Source organism: Watersipora subatra, chromosome 3, assembly GCF_963576615.1.
Source record: "Watersipora subatra chromosome 3, tzWatSuba1.1, whole genome shotgun sequence".
Classification (NCBI taxonomy): domain Eukaryota; kingdom Metazoa; phylum Bryozoa; class Gymnolaemata; order Cheilostomatida; family Watersiporidae; genus Watersipora; species Watersipora subatra.
Genome location: NC_088710.1, coordinates 16,274,754 through 16,287,489, shown reverse-complemented (window position 1 = coordinate 16,287,489; position 12,736 = coordinate 16,274,754). Strand labels below are relative to the sequence as shown.

The window sequence follows — 12,736 nt, the reverse complement described above, 5'->3', positions numbered from 1 at the left end:
GTACTTATTATTCGCTTTAGCGTGTCGCTTAATAATCATGCTGACCCCACCTCTAACGCATCGCTCAAAAAACAGCAGCATGTCTGGACACGTTATCGGGTCAAATTCTAGCCCAGTAGTTTTCAACATTGCATCCCATGACAACCCTGGAGACGTATAATACCAAGCTGGGTCTAGATCGTATTCTTTCATGCAGACGTCTCTAAATCGTTCAAACACATCAGCGAGGTGTAGCAAGTGGGTTTCTAAATACAATTGCAAATATTCTCTAAAAGTCTTCATGTCAAATCTATTCCACACCTTTTTTGCGTGCTCGTAGTCCTCATCAGATATGTGCCGTAAGTTTAATTCGGACCAGAATGCTTCTTTAGCCGGTAGCTGTGTCGCCTCAAGCTTCGACAGATCATCAAAGTTTTCATACGGAAATACCCCTTTTCTAGAAACTAGCTGAAGCTTCTCACTGGAATAATACCTTTTGAGCTGTTTACGGTCTTCTGGTTGGAGGTTAGCAGCCAATTTGTCTAACGAGGAGCTCATGAATTTAAAGCTATCCAAAAATCGCAGTTGACGATAAACTTTCACTTCTTCTGGTTCACCAGTCTGTCTGTTTTTACCAATGAACTTGTCAACTAAAATATGCTTAGAAAATGCTATGTATTTTTCTTCATTGGTAGGAATGCAATTCAGTCTACCTTCATCGACTCCGAGGCTTTTTACAAAATGGTGCGCGTCATAACCGGAGAGATTGTGGAAAAATATCGGATAAAATTTAGGTATTCGATAGTCTAGATTGCATTTGTTGTGAGCAGCGTCTCGATATTTACCGGTAAGATGGCAATGATCCGCAACTTTATCACCGTCAAGCTCTCTTTTGCAAATGTGACAATGCGTAGCTTCTTCGTGTTCTTGTTTATGTTTGTTGATCTCAATTTTGCTTAACGGCTTTTTAAATTTGTGGTTGGTGTATAACTTCTTTACCTCTTTTTCCACCTCTCTAACAAACACCAGTCCTATGTTTTCTACCTCGTCATCATTCTTAGCCATATAGGTAACTTTATCATACTTTTCGCCTATCGAGGTCACAATTTGATAGTCAAACCCCATTGGCTTATGGTACTGTTGAGTATTTGTATAACTGTCATTAGGTGATGGGTCACAAGATTGCACTTGTCTTAAGTAGCTCTCAAAATCCCCGTAGATCACAAACGGCACCCTCATAGAATGGTTATAGTTTTTGAACTTAATCTTGTCGGCTAACTTTGGAAATCTTATAGCAACGCTATCTTTCTCCAAGCACCATTTTTGATGATTTATCAGAGCTTCCTTAGTTCGACGTAGGTTCATACAATTGTAACAGACATGCTGGGCTTCCTTGTTTTTACTTTTTTGCGCGCTAAGCAATCGACTCATATTCTTAATCCAGCAATAGTGCTGTTTTTCACCATCAGATATTTGCATAATATCTACCACACGCACTCTTTCTCGCCTTTCCTTACAGTCTTCCAATTTTTTCTCCAGATCTGCAATTAACCTTTCCTTTTCTTCTACATCCCTCTTAAGCTTTGTTATTTTTATTTTTTCCCGTAACTCTTCCAATTCTTTCAACTCGTTCTGATCAACAAAATGTTGTACATCATCTTGATCAAGATGATTTATACCATACTTATCCTTTAAAGTTTCTTCTAAGTATTCTTTCATCTTTTTTAGCTCTTCTTCCAAGTCGTTTACCTCTTTTTTTAGCTTTTTCTCTTCATCTACAATTAGCTTTTTCCTAGAGTCTACATTTTCTCGCAACAGCTTTAGATATTTTTCTTGCGCGAATGTCCTTTTCAACTCGTTGTTCTGGCTGCTATATAGAGGGTATACTATTTGTTTATATTCTTCCCAACCAAACACATTAATCACTATATCAGGATTTGCTTTTTCAAATGCTAACACGTCTTCCTTTTTAGCTGGAAAGTTGACACCATTCCAACATAACTTTTTGGAGTTGTCCTTTACCGTTTGCGTAATACGTTCCGGGTGGTCCTCTGCAGGGTCTAGTCCTATGCTTACAGCCCATTTAAAGCATGATACGGGGTCTTAGGTAAAACCCGAAGTGTTTGTCATAAACTATTGCTACGATAAGTTTGATATTGAGCTTTTTATTGGCCTTTCAATTCACGCGAGAACATCACGTGACAAGACAATAACCAAATGGCGCGGATACGTCATTGAAATCAAGAGATTCCAATCTACGGCGGCTTTTTGTTTTTGAGCTTTTAAGAGCTTTTAATCACATTTCCACATATTTGGCACCTACCACACAACAGAGTAAGACATGGCGAATCTTTTGATACCAAATAACTGTAATGTGAATTTTTTTGCAAGTCAACCTTTAAAGCTGATAGTAAAATCAAATTTTGGAGCAGTTTGATTAACTAAAAAGTAATTCATGCTAGAAAGGGTTAAGGAGCACCAACTATTAAGAGAGTTGATGTGTATTATCTCCCTTGATTAATTTATTGCTACATACACCCATTAGTAATGTGTCTGGCAGTTCATATTTCTAATACTTGTTTAAACAGAACCCTATAAATTAACTACCAAATAGACCTAATACAAGGGCAATACAATGCATTCATATTAAATAATCACGTTAATCTTCATTCATTCATCGTTATAGCTACATGTACACGTATGTTATAGTCTAACAAAATATAACACCATAGCGTACGTATGAACATATTGTTGAAACAAATAGGCTATTCAGTATAAGGCAAAGTAGAACATATTAACTCTGTTGGTCCAAAAATTAATACAAGCTTCAACATAAACAGCCATAATCTCAATTACGTATTTTATAAAATATTGGGATGGAATGCTCATAAGTTAAGAAAGAAATATTCTAAAAATTATTGCAGCATAATTATGCTGAGCCACGCTTTCAAAGTTGACAACTAAAGTCAGTATTACTGTTGTCTAACACGGCATAGCACCTGTTGCGCGTTTGAACGTACAAAATGAACACAATATATCAGTACAAGAGGCATTGTTGCTTGTTCTCTTTGAACACAAGAGAGCACAACTCTCAAGTAAATGTATAGAATTCATTATCAAACCACATATGGCCAGCAATTGTAAAAGCAGTAGAAATTATGGTTCATGAAAGTACATAAGAACAAAGAGCTTTGTTAATATTGAATACAGGTTTGATATTACATTAGGTCATTAATAGTGTGGCCTGAGATCTTTACTTATACTTAATGTTCTTAAGCTAGGGTATTCTATCACTAGCTTTATTACCAACATGTTTGATGGGTTCTAAGACCATTTAATTGAATTCATCTGCGGTTCATCCTTTACTCAATAGTGTAGGTTAACTGCAATGTCAATCCTATCTCATTGAAATTACTGTGTAGAAGACAACTCCAAGTCTATGAATGCATGCAGACCTTAATGCCTGCTCATCGTATAGCCTAGTCAACAACAGATAGACCCAACAATAGACAGAAATTAATGTGTTGACAATGAAAGCAAGTTGTTGGCACTGAAACATTGCATTTACATAAACATTAAACACATCCGTGCTGTCGTCTCATCATAATTAGTCACAACATTTGTTAACCTATTGTTGGAGCTACCAGTTCTTATGACAACTATTGTGATGAGTGCAATATCAAGTCTGCCTTGCTAACTAAATATGTATACAATAATATATATAGAGATATAAAAAGTAAAAACATTCAAGTAAAATCTTTAATCATACTAATATAACTTAAACTAAAAGTTACAACATGAAAATCCTACGATTTAAGTTTGCCAAAGTTTCAACTTGACAGTGCATGTTAAATCGTTCATTTAAGCACATCAATTGTCATCATTGCTTGGCACGCTCTACAACTGTTGGAATATCATGGCTAGGTTGCAGCTTGGCTACCACGGAGTCAGCTGTACACCGAGACTCGACTGGCTGGAAACATTGTATAGCTAATTTTTTTATTGACTTTTGTCTAACTTTTAAACCTACATGCTTGCTGAGATCTTGCTGGCGGTTGGTCCGTCCATACTCAACGAGTTTGGTTATTTCCGTATCTAGTTTACGCTCATTAGGTGGTGGATCACTCTCTGAGATATAGAACAGCTCATATATTATTACTCCTAGAGACCAGATGTCCCATTTTGAAGTTAGGAGATAATCAGGTGCTGCGTTATACGGGGGTGTACCTGCACTGCCATGATCCCCATCACCTTCAGCTACGCGTTTACATAAACCAAAGTCACCCAATGCTAGCTTCTTGTCTTCAGATACAAAAATATTGCGAGGTTTCAGATCGCGATGTACATAACCTTTGTTGTGAATGAATTGAAGAGCAGAGGCAATCTGGCGAATATAGTTTGTCGTTTCCTGTCTAGATGGTGCTGGATCATGTTGATATCTCTCCTTCAAGTCTTCATTAAAGAAGTCCATCACTATGAAAAATTGGAGTCCTGCAACAGAAAGCATTTTCATCAAAAATTGGTATAAAGTTAAACAAATTCTTTATATTCTAAAGCAGCATCATTTGGAGGAATTATGTCCGTGTAACTATCAACTTGTGCAAAAAGTTGTGCAATTCATGTGATTGTAAGTATACCATAGATGTAACAGCCAAGTGTTTCATAGACGAGCTCTGAAAACCTGCCTGGCTCATTATTAACCTCCCTCAGCTAGGAAATAGTAATGAAGTTTATCACAAGTTAGTTTCATTCCTGACAAAATTGGTATAGAAGCCTTACAAAACAAGTGATCAGCAAAGGTTGTGCTTCCTTGACTGAACTTTAGAGCTCATCATGATGATGTGCAAGATGAGCCTTGTATACACAAAGTCATTAGATGAGTAATTCTATAGCCTTCTCTGTAGGTTTGTTAAAAGTTGCCTTTGTAAATCACTGTTTAAACGAGCATCACTCTATAAAGGTTCTAACACGCCTGATCAGCTGTATAGGGCATTGCTAACATCCCAGATATTTTAGCTGTTATAGCCTTTTTAACCTTGGCTACTGACCTTTTGCTAGCCTGAGATTTCTCCTTATCCTGTCTGTAAGCTGGGTTTCATCGTCTATTAACTCATTAAGTGCTGCAGGGTCCACTCGATCACGCTCATCTTCACTCTCCCTCGCCTCTGGCTGCTCTATCCAGGCGTCATGAACTCTCACGATGTTCTCATGTTTCAACTGATCAGAGGGTTGGAGGACTGACTCTTGACACGCCATCAAAAAGTCCGTCGTTGCCTTGGAATCATTTTGCATGGAATGTGATCGGTGAGTTAAACTGGGGTTGGTGTAATCTGCCTTGAAATTCAACTTGATTTCCTTCACTACATATTTTTGTGAGTTCTTCAAACATAGTACTTCGTATACTGTGCCAAATCGTCCTCGCTTTGGGTTCTTCCATGAGGCAACTTCACCAGTTAATTTATGGTAATCATCTACCCACTTACCACTACTGTTTATCGTTGGATTGCCCGTTTCAATGTTATCTTTTATAAATGTTTTAATTCTTTCTTTCATATCTTCGGAGAAATTCATGGTTTGTCAATATAGCGCAGCCGGTCAATGTAGCTTTCCAAACCTAGTGACACGCAAGCCTTGCCAAGGAGTATATTACTAGTAACCAGTCCTGCATATTACATCAATTTATGATGGTGAAATGTCGGGAAATACCCTTCAAATCTTTCCAATTTTCTGCTTATCTCGATATCCTACTCTTTTGCTAGTCATTGTTCGTGTTCAGTCAAGCTTACAAGTGGTAGTAGACTTTGGATGATTTGGTAGGATGAACAATAGGAGTGGAGTACGCGCAGTTTTGACAAATGATAAAGTATAGATAGCTAGATAAATATATAAAAAGGAAAGAGATAACAATAAGATTAAGGCAAAACTCAACTGAGTAACTGTGAACATTTCCGCTAGTCAACATAAATAGTTAACTAACTAAAAGATAAACTTTGAGTCAAATTTGAGTTAATTCTGGACAATTTTTAAAGTAAGTGATCTTCTTCATGAAGGTTCATTGACCACGCATCAAATATCCATTTTACTTCTACTTCCTTCTACTTCTTTCATTTTGCTTGCCATTTTACTTCTAGTATTGCATTTCTCCTATTGCAGGGGAGAGATATAAACATATAATCTTTTCCTTTCATTATTGCTGTTTGTTGTACATAATAACACCCAGTACATTACAGCTACCATTGCAGCTTCCATTGTAGTTTTCCTATTGCACTGCAGTGCCATTTTACTTCTAGTATTGCATTTCTCCCATTGCAGGGGAGAGATATAAACATATAATCTTTCCCTTTCATTATTGCTGTTTGTTGTACATAATAACACCCAGTACATTACAGCTACCATTGCAGCTTCCAATGTAGTTCTCCTATTGCACTGCAGTGCCATTTGACTGCTAATACTGCATTTCTCAACCAGCAGTACCCTTTTTTTCCAATATCACTTCGGCCTAGAGCTGTATGACAGTTGAATTTCTAGTATATATTATATATATTATAACATTTACAATATATAAAGTGTTTAACCTTAAACCTAGCACATAATGGTAATGTAGAAAAATAAAAAAAGTCTTTCGCAGCTGCCATTGAAAATGCCCTTTTAGTTTTGTACACAAGTATGTAACTAACCAAAAAATATTGAAAATTCAAGCTTCTACTAAACCTCTAAATATCAACAAGTATTTAGATGCATCACATGAACATCTAGAATGTGTAAACTCCAAAAGTTGAGAAACCTGTAAGAGAGGTAGAAACTGGATATAAGTTGAACCTCAGGATGCATAACAAGAAAAAACAAAAGGTCAAGGACTAATTTAGAGTTTATTTTCATGACGAGTTAATTAGCTTAACACAAAAATACGACTTCTATTTTGAAGATACAAATAAGAGAATGGATTTAATGCCCTTCAATGAGTTACCATCTTCAGTGTGACATATTTTAGTAAAGGTACAAGCAGTTTCATATAGGAAATTGTATTAGAATGATAATTCTTTCACTAACAGTTTGTGCAGAGTTTGAGATATAGAAAAACAATTCTGACACAGAGTTGTGCTACTCCGTATTTCATTATTACTATTGAACGAAGAACAAACATCTCCATTGTTACACACACCGGCCACCTACTACATCAAATAGCATAATGACAAGTAAACATCCTAGTGACTTTAAAGTCCTTCAGGTTCTGCGTCAACGCCATCGGCAATGGCCTCACCATGAAGAGCTCTATCATCTGCTGAAGAGTGCCAGAACAGTGGTAGAGGTAAAGTCTTCATTAAGGTTGAAGTTTTTGTGCTCGAAGTTACAGGCTCTTGAGGTGAGTAGGAAAAGTGCTGAGCATAGAATGAAATCAGATGCTGTCTACAACAAAGCACAGATCATTCAGCAACAGTTGCAGCCCGCTAAAGAGGTGAGAAATGTGAGTGGTTTGGTTGTTAGAAGGAAAGTTTTACTTTCTGTCTGTCATCTTTATATATAAATCTTACTGTTTGTTTGTCTGTCCAGTTATAGGGATAAAGTTGTAGCAACAAAAAATCCACTCCGTGCTGGATTTGAACTCGCAACACCCAAATCAAAAACCTACTAACATGCATGCGTAACAACAAGGCTTAGCTGTTCTTATCATACCCATCGCTTTCACCATATACCGTATATATAATATATGTATGCAGAGAGCGTGTCCACAGTGTAACTCTGCTGTAAAGAACATGATAGCCTTCCTCGTATATCGGGTCTTTATGATAGGCATTGCTCCTTTTTCTTTTGTTCTCGTTTGGTCGGCCGAGCCGGCTCGCCGGCGGCCGAGCCTACTTCTATGCTAGGGAAGCTCATCTCGGCAATGCCGGTGGCCGTGAGGTCGATCTTACTAGCACTGTTACAGTGCTCTGTCGTAACACCATTGCACTCATGTTTCCAGTTTTGGTAAACCACTAAAAACTAAATAGTTTCCACTTGGGCAATTGTATTATTTAAAATAGGAATTACCTCTACATTCTCTTTCCATTTGCTCAGACAAATTATCAGACAAAGAAAGTCGGATATTTCATTTGTACGTTTGTACCAGTATCAAAAGGTACCAGTATCATCCATCAAAACTTTGAATACAACGAGCTTCTGCTGCAACAGTAACCTTTTTTATACACACACTTCCATGTACTCATTGTTTATTTTTTCTCTTAATTTATTTTAACTGCACAGAAACACTTTTTTACGATATGAAGTTTGAAAGTTAGAATAGTACATGTCGTATGTGTTAAAAAAGTTTTTGTAAAAAGACTTTTTATTACCAGGGCAACGCCGGGCATTCATGTAGTCTTTTATAAATTGCATCCAACATGTTACTCATCTGCTAGACTGTTACAGTTAAAAAGTTATATCTTATTTTGACACACCATCTGAACAGTATCTATTTCTGAACAAAAGTTCAGCTACTTGTAAAATGTTTTTAAAACGCTTCAACTTGTGATGGTTAGGAGAGAAGGCTTTACAAGTTTTGACTGCGCTGGTTTTTAGAAATATCTAAGTTGACAGCCTACTTAATGTTAACATAGATACTTTTATCTATATTCCTAGTGAGGCTGTATTCTGTCATAAGTCAATTTTATGCTGCATAGGAAGGACTTACTTACAGGTAAAAAATGCCACTAAAAAGAAACCAAAAGAAATGATAAAAGATGCACCAAAAGTCAACAACATGTCAGTAGACGAAGATTCAAGGCGGAACTCTTTAGAAATTTACACAGCAACCTTTCATGATCGCCCAAGAATTGATTTATCTTCTAGCAGATATTGCAGAAGATCGAAAATTTCTGAGGTACTGGTTTGCCAACAAAGTTAAATGCATTTGACGCACATGTCTTTGTTTACATTCGACTTGTCATGACCTCATACTTCATACATAATTCAGACAGGTATGAGGTATGAAGTCATGGCTTTACTTGATCCAGTAGCTAACATTTGCGGGAAAAAACAACTTCAATGATACTTTGCCTAATGGATATAAAAAAAAGTAAAATATATTCAGAAATCAGTTTTACTTGAACCTTGAATATGTTTAAGATGACAAATAGTTGCAAGTCAATATAAGCACAGATGTCATAGAATTACCACTAAATGGCTCCTAAAGGAGCTAAAATAATAGCAAAAATGTGATAACTCTATTGTGATGCTTTGTGAAACATTTGGTACTTGACTTTCCTTATTTGATGCTAGCCAATTTAAAAAGTTACTTTGATAAGTTAGAATTTATAGCATTCTATTCAAGCATCTTGTTGTCTATAATCAAAGACCTGATTAGATGATTTTTAGATAACAGACATGTCTATGACTGTTTAGATGCAGTAATAGCCTTTGATTCCACAATAATATTCTGGTAGCATTATTTATGTACAGCTAATTATCACCGCTCTACTCTCACATACATTAAATTTAACGTTCTATCTAATTTTTGATAAATTATACTATTTATAGAATGATAGAAAGATTCTAGACCGTTTGGTGCTCAATGATAAGAAAGGAACTAGGAGGAGTGATGAAAGCACCCAGCAAACATCTCACACTGAGTAAGTGTAAAACAGGCTATAACAAGGTATCAGTTCCACGAAATGTACTAGTAGTACAACTAGTTTATAGTTCACGTAATATCATTCTGTATTACAATAGGTTCCTAGTAGAATTCAGATATATAATGGCCACTGAAATAGACTATATAAATAGATTATTTATAGACTATGTATATGACTAGATGTATTTACTTTACGAGTTACTTTAACTTGTCGGCAGTAAAAGACAAATCCGAAGTGTGTGATAGCCAGTTACTTGAATATTCAGGTATCAATAAAGATTATTGAGTGAGCCTATACTGGAGTTGTCTGTTTAATGTTGTTACAAGCAGAGCCTCTCATAGTTGTGTTTCTGTAATTGACAAGTACACATAAAACTATACCGGCAACAAACTTTTAGCAATGGTTTATAGAAACATTTCTGGTGAAGACATATCGGCTGGCTATATCCAAAAAGTTGACGCAGCTGTTAAAAAGGCAATACAAGAGTTGAAAGTGAAACCTCCGTGAGTATATATAAACCCGTGGATTGCCATATGAGATATTTATAGCACTGCAAAGTTTTGTATCACCTCAAATTATCAGAATCCTGAAGTTGATAGAAAATGGATTCGTCTAGTAACTCTAGTTTAACACAAGAACCAAGCTAAAGGAAATTTAGACGATGAATTTAAACACAAACACAATTTTCTGATTTTTGATGTTTTCTCTCACTTTTAACATGTTGACTAGATGACTAAACATCCTGGCTTTGTACCATACTCAGCTTTTATGGTCCTTCTTGACAACCATTAAAAGTCAGTGATGTTCAGAGTAGAAGCTTCTAGAATGAACCTTATTACTACATTAAAAATCACTGACTCAGCTTGAAAGTTCACGTTATTCTATATTTGTCTACAGGTGTTACAAGTGTGCAGCTGTTGATAGAAAGAAGGCTGGAGTCAAACAGTTTCCATATTATACAGTTAAACTTCTTTGGCGTAACTGTTGTTCTCTAGACCCTATAACTAAAGCAGACCTGTACAGTGCCCTCTCACCATACGGAGAGGTTAGTCTTGCTTTTAATCTGACTTGAATTTTACTTTCTCTGCTTGAGCAGTAATTTTAGTTGCCATCCGATTTGACAGCTCCAACAGGTCAGTGATAAGATATAATGTTTTGTTTGTCGAGGGGTGATGAACTTGGTTGGCTTTCACCAATTTTTTCTAGTCGCATTTTTATAGTAACAAGATTAAAATCATGTAATAATAATTTCTATGCCAACGTAATGGTAATGTTCTTAATTTCATGTAAGTCACATTTTCCTGCAGCTTTGCTTGATTATTATCGTGTACCTTTCTTCCCTACTCTTCGTCAACTGAATTCTCACTCCAGCCTCATTCTTGTTTCTGGTTCCTGCGTTTTTCTGCGTTCATTATTCCTACTCCTCCTACTTTCATGCACTTCCAAAATCTTTTTAAAAACTGACAACAATATATTGTATCTAAAGATGATGTTCTTGTATTTTACAGATTGAAGAACTATTAATGTTATCTGATCACCAAGCGATTGTGACTTTTCAAGGTTTATGCACGACCCTCATGCTTTCTACTCTCGATATCAAAGGTCACAAGGTCAAACCAGTTTTCTATTATCAACTATACACAGATAATATAGAACTAAAAAAATCAGGCGAGTGGAGGCTGGTGAACAAGAGAGTTCGTTCTAAATCAGCTGCAAGAAAAACAGCTCTCTGACCAACAATGCTCTAAGTTTAATGTAATTTTAATGTTATACTGATGAGTCAAATGAAGAACTGCAAATTCTCTTACTTTTATTGATATAAATCATAGGTATTCATCGCAGACTACTCAAAGTGATGGTTTATAGATGCTCAATACAAACTATCTTGTGTTTTAGAAACTGCTATTGAGAATTAGGTATCAGTATAAGTTTTCATTCTGTATCTATAGAATAAGTTATTCAAAACATTTGATAATCATAGCAAATCATTAAACAGTTTTAAAATAATAATATTCTAATCTACATGTATGTGATAAGAATTCTGCAACATACCACCATAATGAAACTGACTTGAGAATATGGAGTTGCTTTCTCTATGAAGAATGTGTTGCTAATTCCAACCATCTTTCGAGAGCGTGTGAAACTTTCATAGGTGTTTGCTTATTCTTATAAACATTAACATGGTTACTTCAAATTCTAATCAAAATTGCTCAAGAATTGTTAATTGTGTCCAAACTCTTCTCAATAAAAGGCAAGGATTAAAAAGAGCATCAATGATGCTAAATTTAGACTGAAAACGAAGGGAAAAACAGTCAGCCATATAGTGAGTGCTCAAAGATGGCACAAACAGAGTACAAATGACGACAAGATAAAGTGGCTGCAGCAGGTTACTGGGAGTGAAGTCAGTGTCTGAGAACAACAAAGAGAAGCTGTTATGGGACTTAAACATACATATGATCATCAGTATGATACTGATAAGACAGTAGAGGCCAAGAGACCAAATTTAGTACTAATCAACAAAAAAACAACAGAGTGTCAGATTGTTGATTTAGCAATCACAAGAAACGCTAGGGAGAGAAGAAAGAACATTGAAAGGAGTAGTACGTATAAAAACTGGGATTTGAGCTTTGAAGGCCATGGAATGTCCAACTAAAAGGGATACCTAGAGTGCGTAGAGCACTTGGGACAGTGTCCAGCCAGCTTATCTCATATCTCCCTTAGGTCGGTGCTAAACGATCTTTTGAAATAATTAAAAAAACACCGAGTTACTAGAAACTGCCCGGATTCTAAAGGAGACTTTTCAGTAGAAGGAATCATTAAATTAGTAACCCTTTGGCTTTAAGCAAAGGCCTGGACTTAATCACTACCAACAACTTGGTTGTGAAGACAGTTTATAATAATAATTATAATAACTAGAAATTCCACTGTCATACAGCCCACGACCAAAGAGATGGCCAGAAATATTGGCAAAAAAAATAAAGGGTACTGATGGTTGAGAAATGCAATATTAGCAATCAAATGGCTCTGCAGTGCAATAGGATAACTGCAATGGTAGCTGTAATGTACTGGGTGTGGGTGTTATTATATACAACAAACAGCAATAATGAATGGAAAAGATCTTTATATTTTCCCCCTGCAATAGGAGA

At 36.1% G+C, this 12,736-nt stretch overlaps 1 protein-coding gene across 1 annotated transcript; it reads left to right on the top strand.

Moving 5' to 3' along the window:
* The first annotated feature begins 7,168 nt into the window (after positions 1-7,168).
* On the top strand, positions 7,169-11,323 carry LOC137390385 (uncharacterized). The gene is made up of 6 exons (XM_068076717.1): positions 7,169-7,435; positions 8,657-8,839; positions 9,496-9,587; positions 10,001-10,093; positions 10,488-10,635; positions 11,099-11,323. The coding sequence occupies exons 1-6, from the start codon at positions 7,169-7,171 to the stop codon at positions 11,321-11,323; spliced, it is 1,008 nt and encodes a 335-aa protein (XP_067932818.1).
* Positions 11,324-12,736: the final 1,413 nt, after the last annotated feature.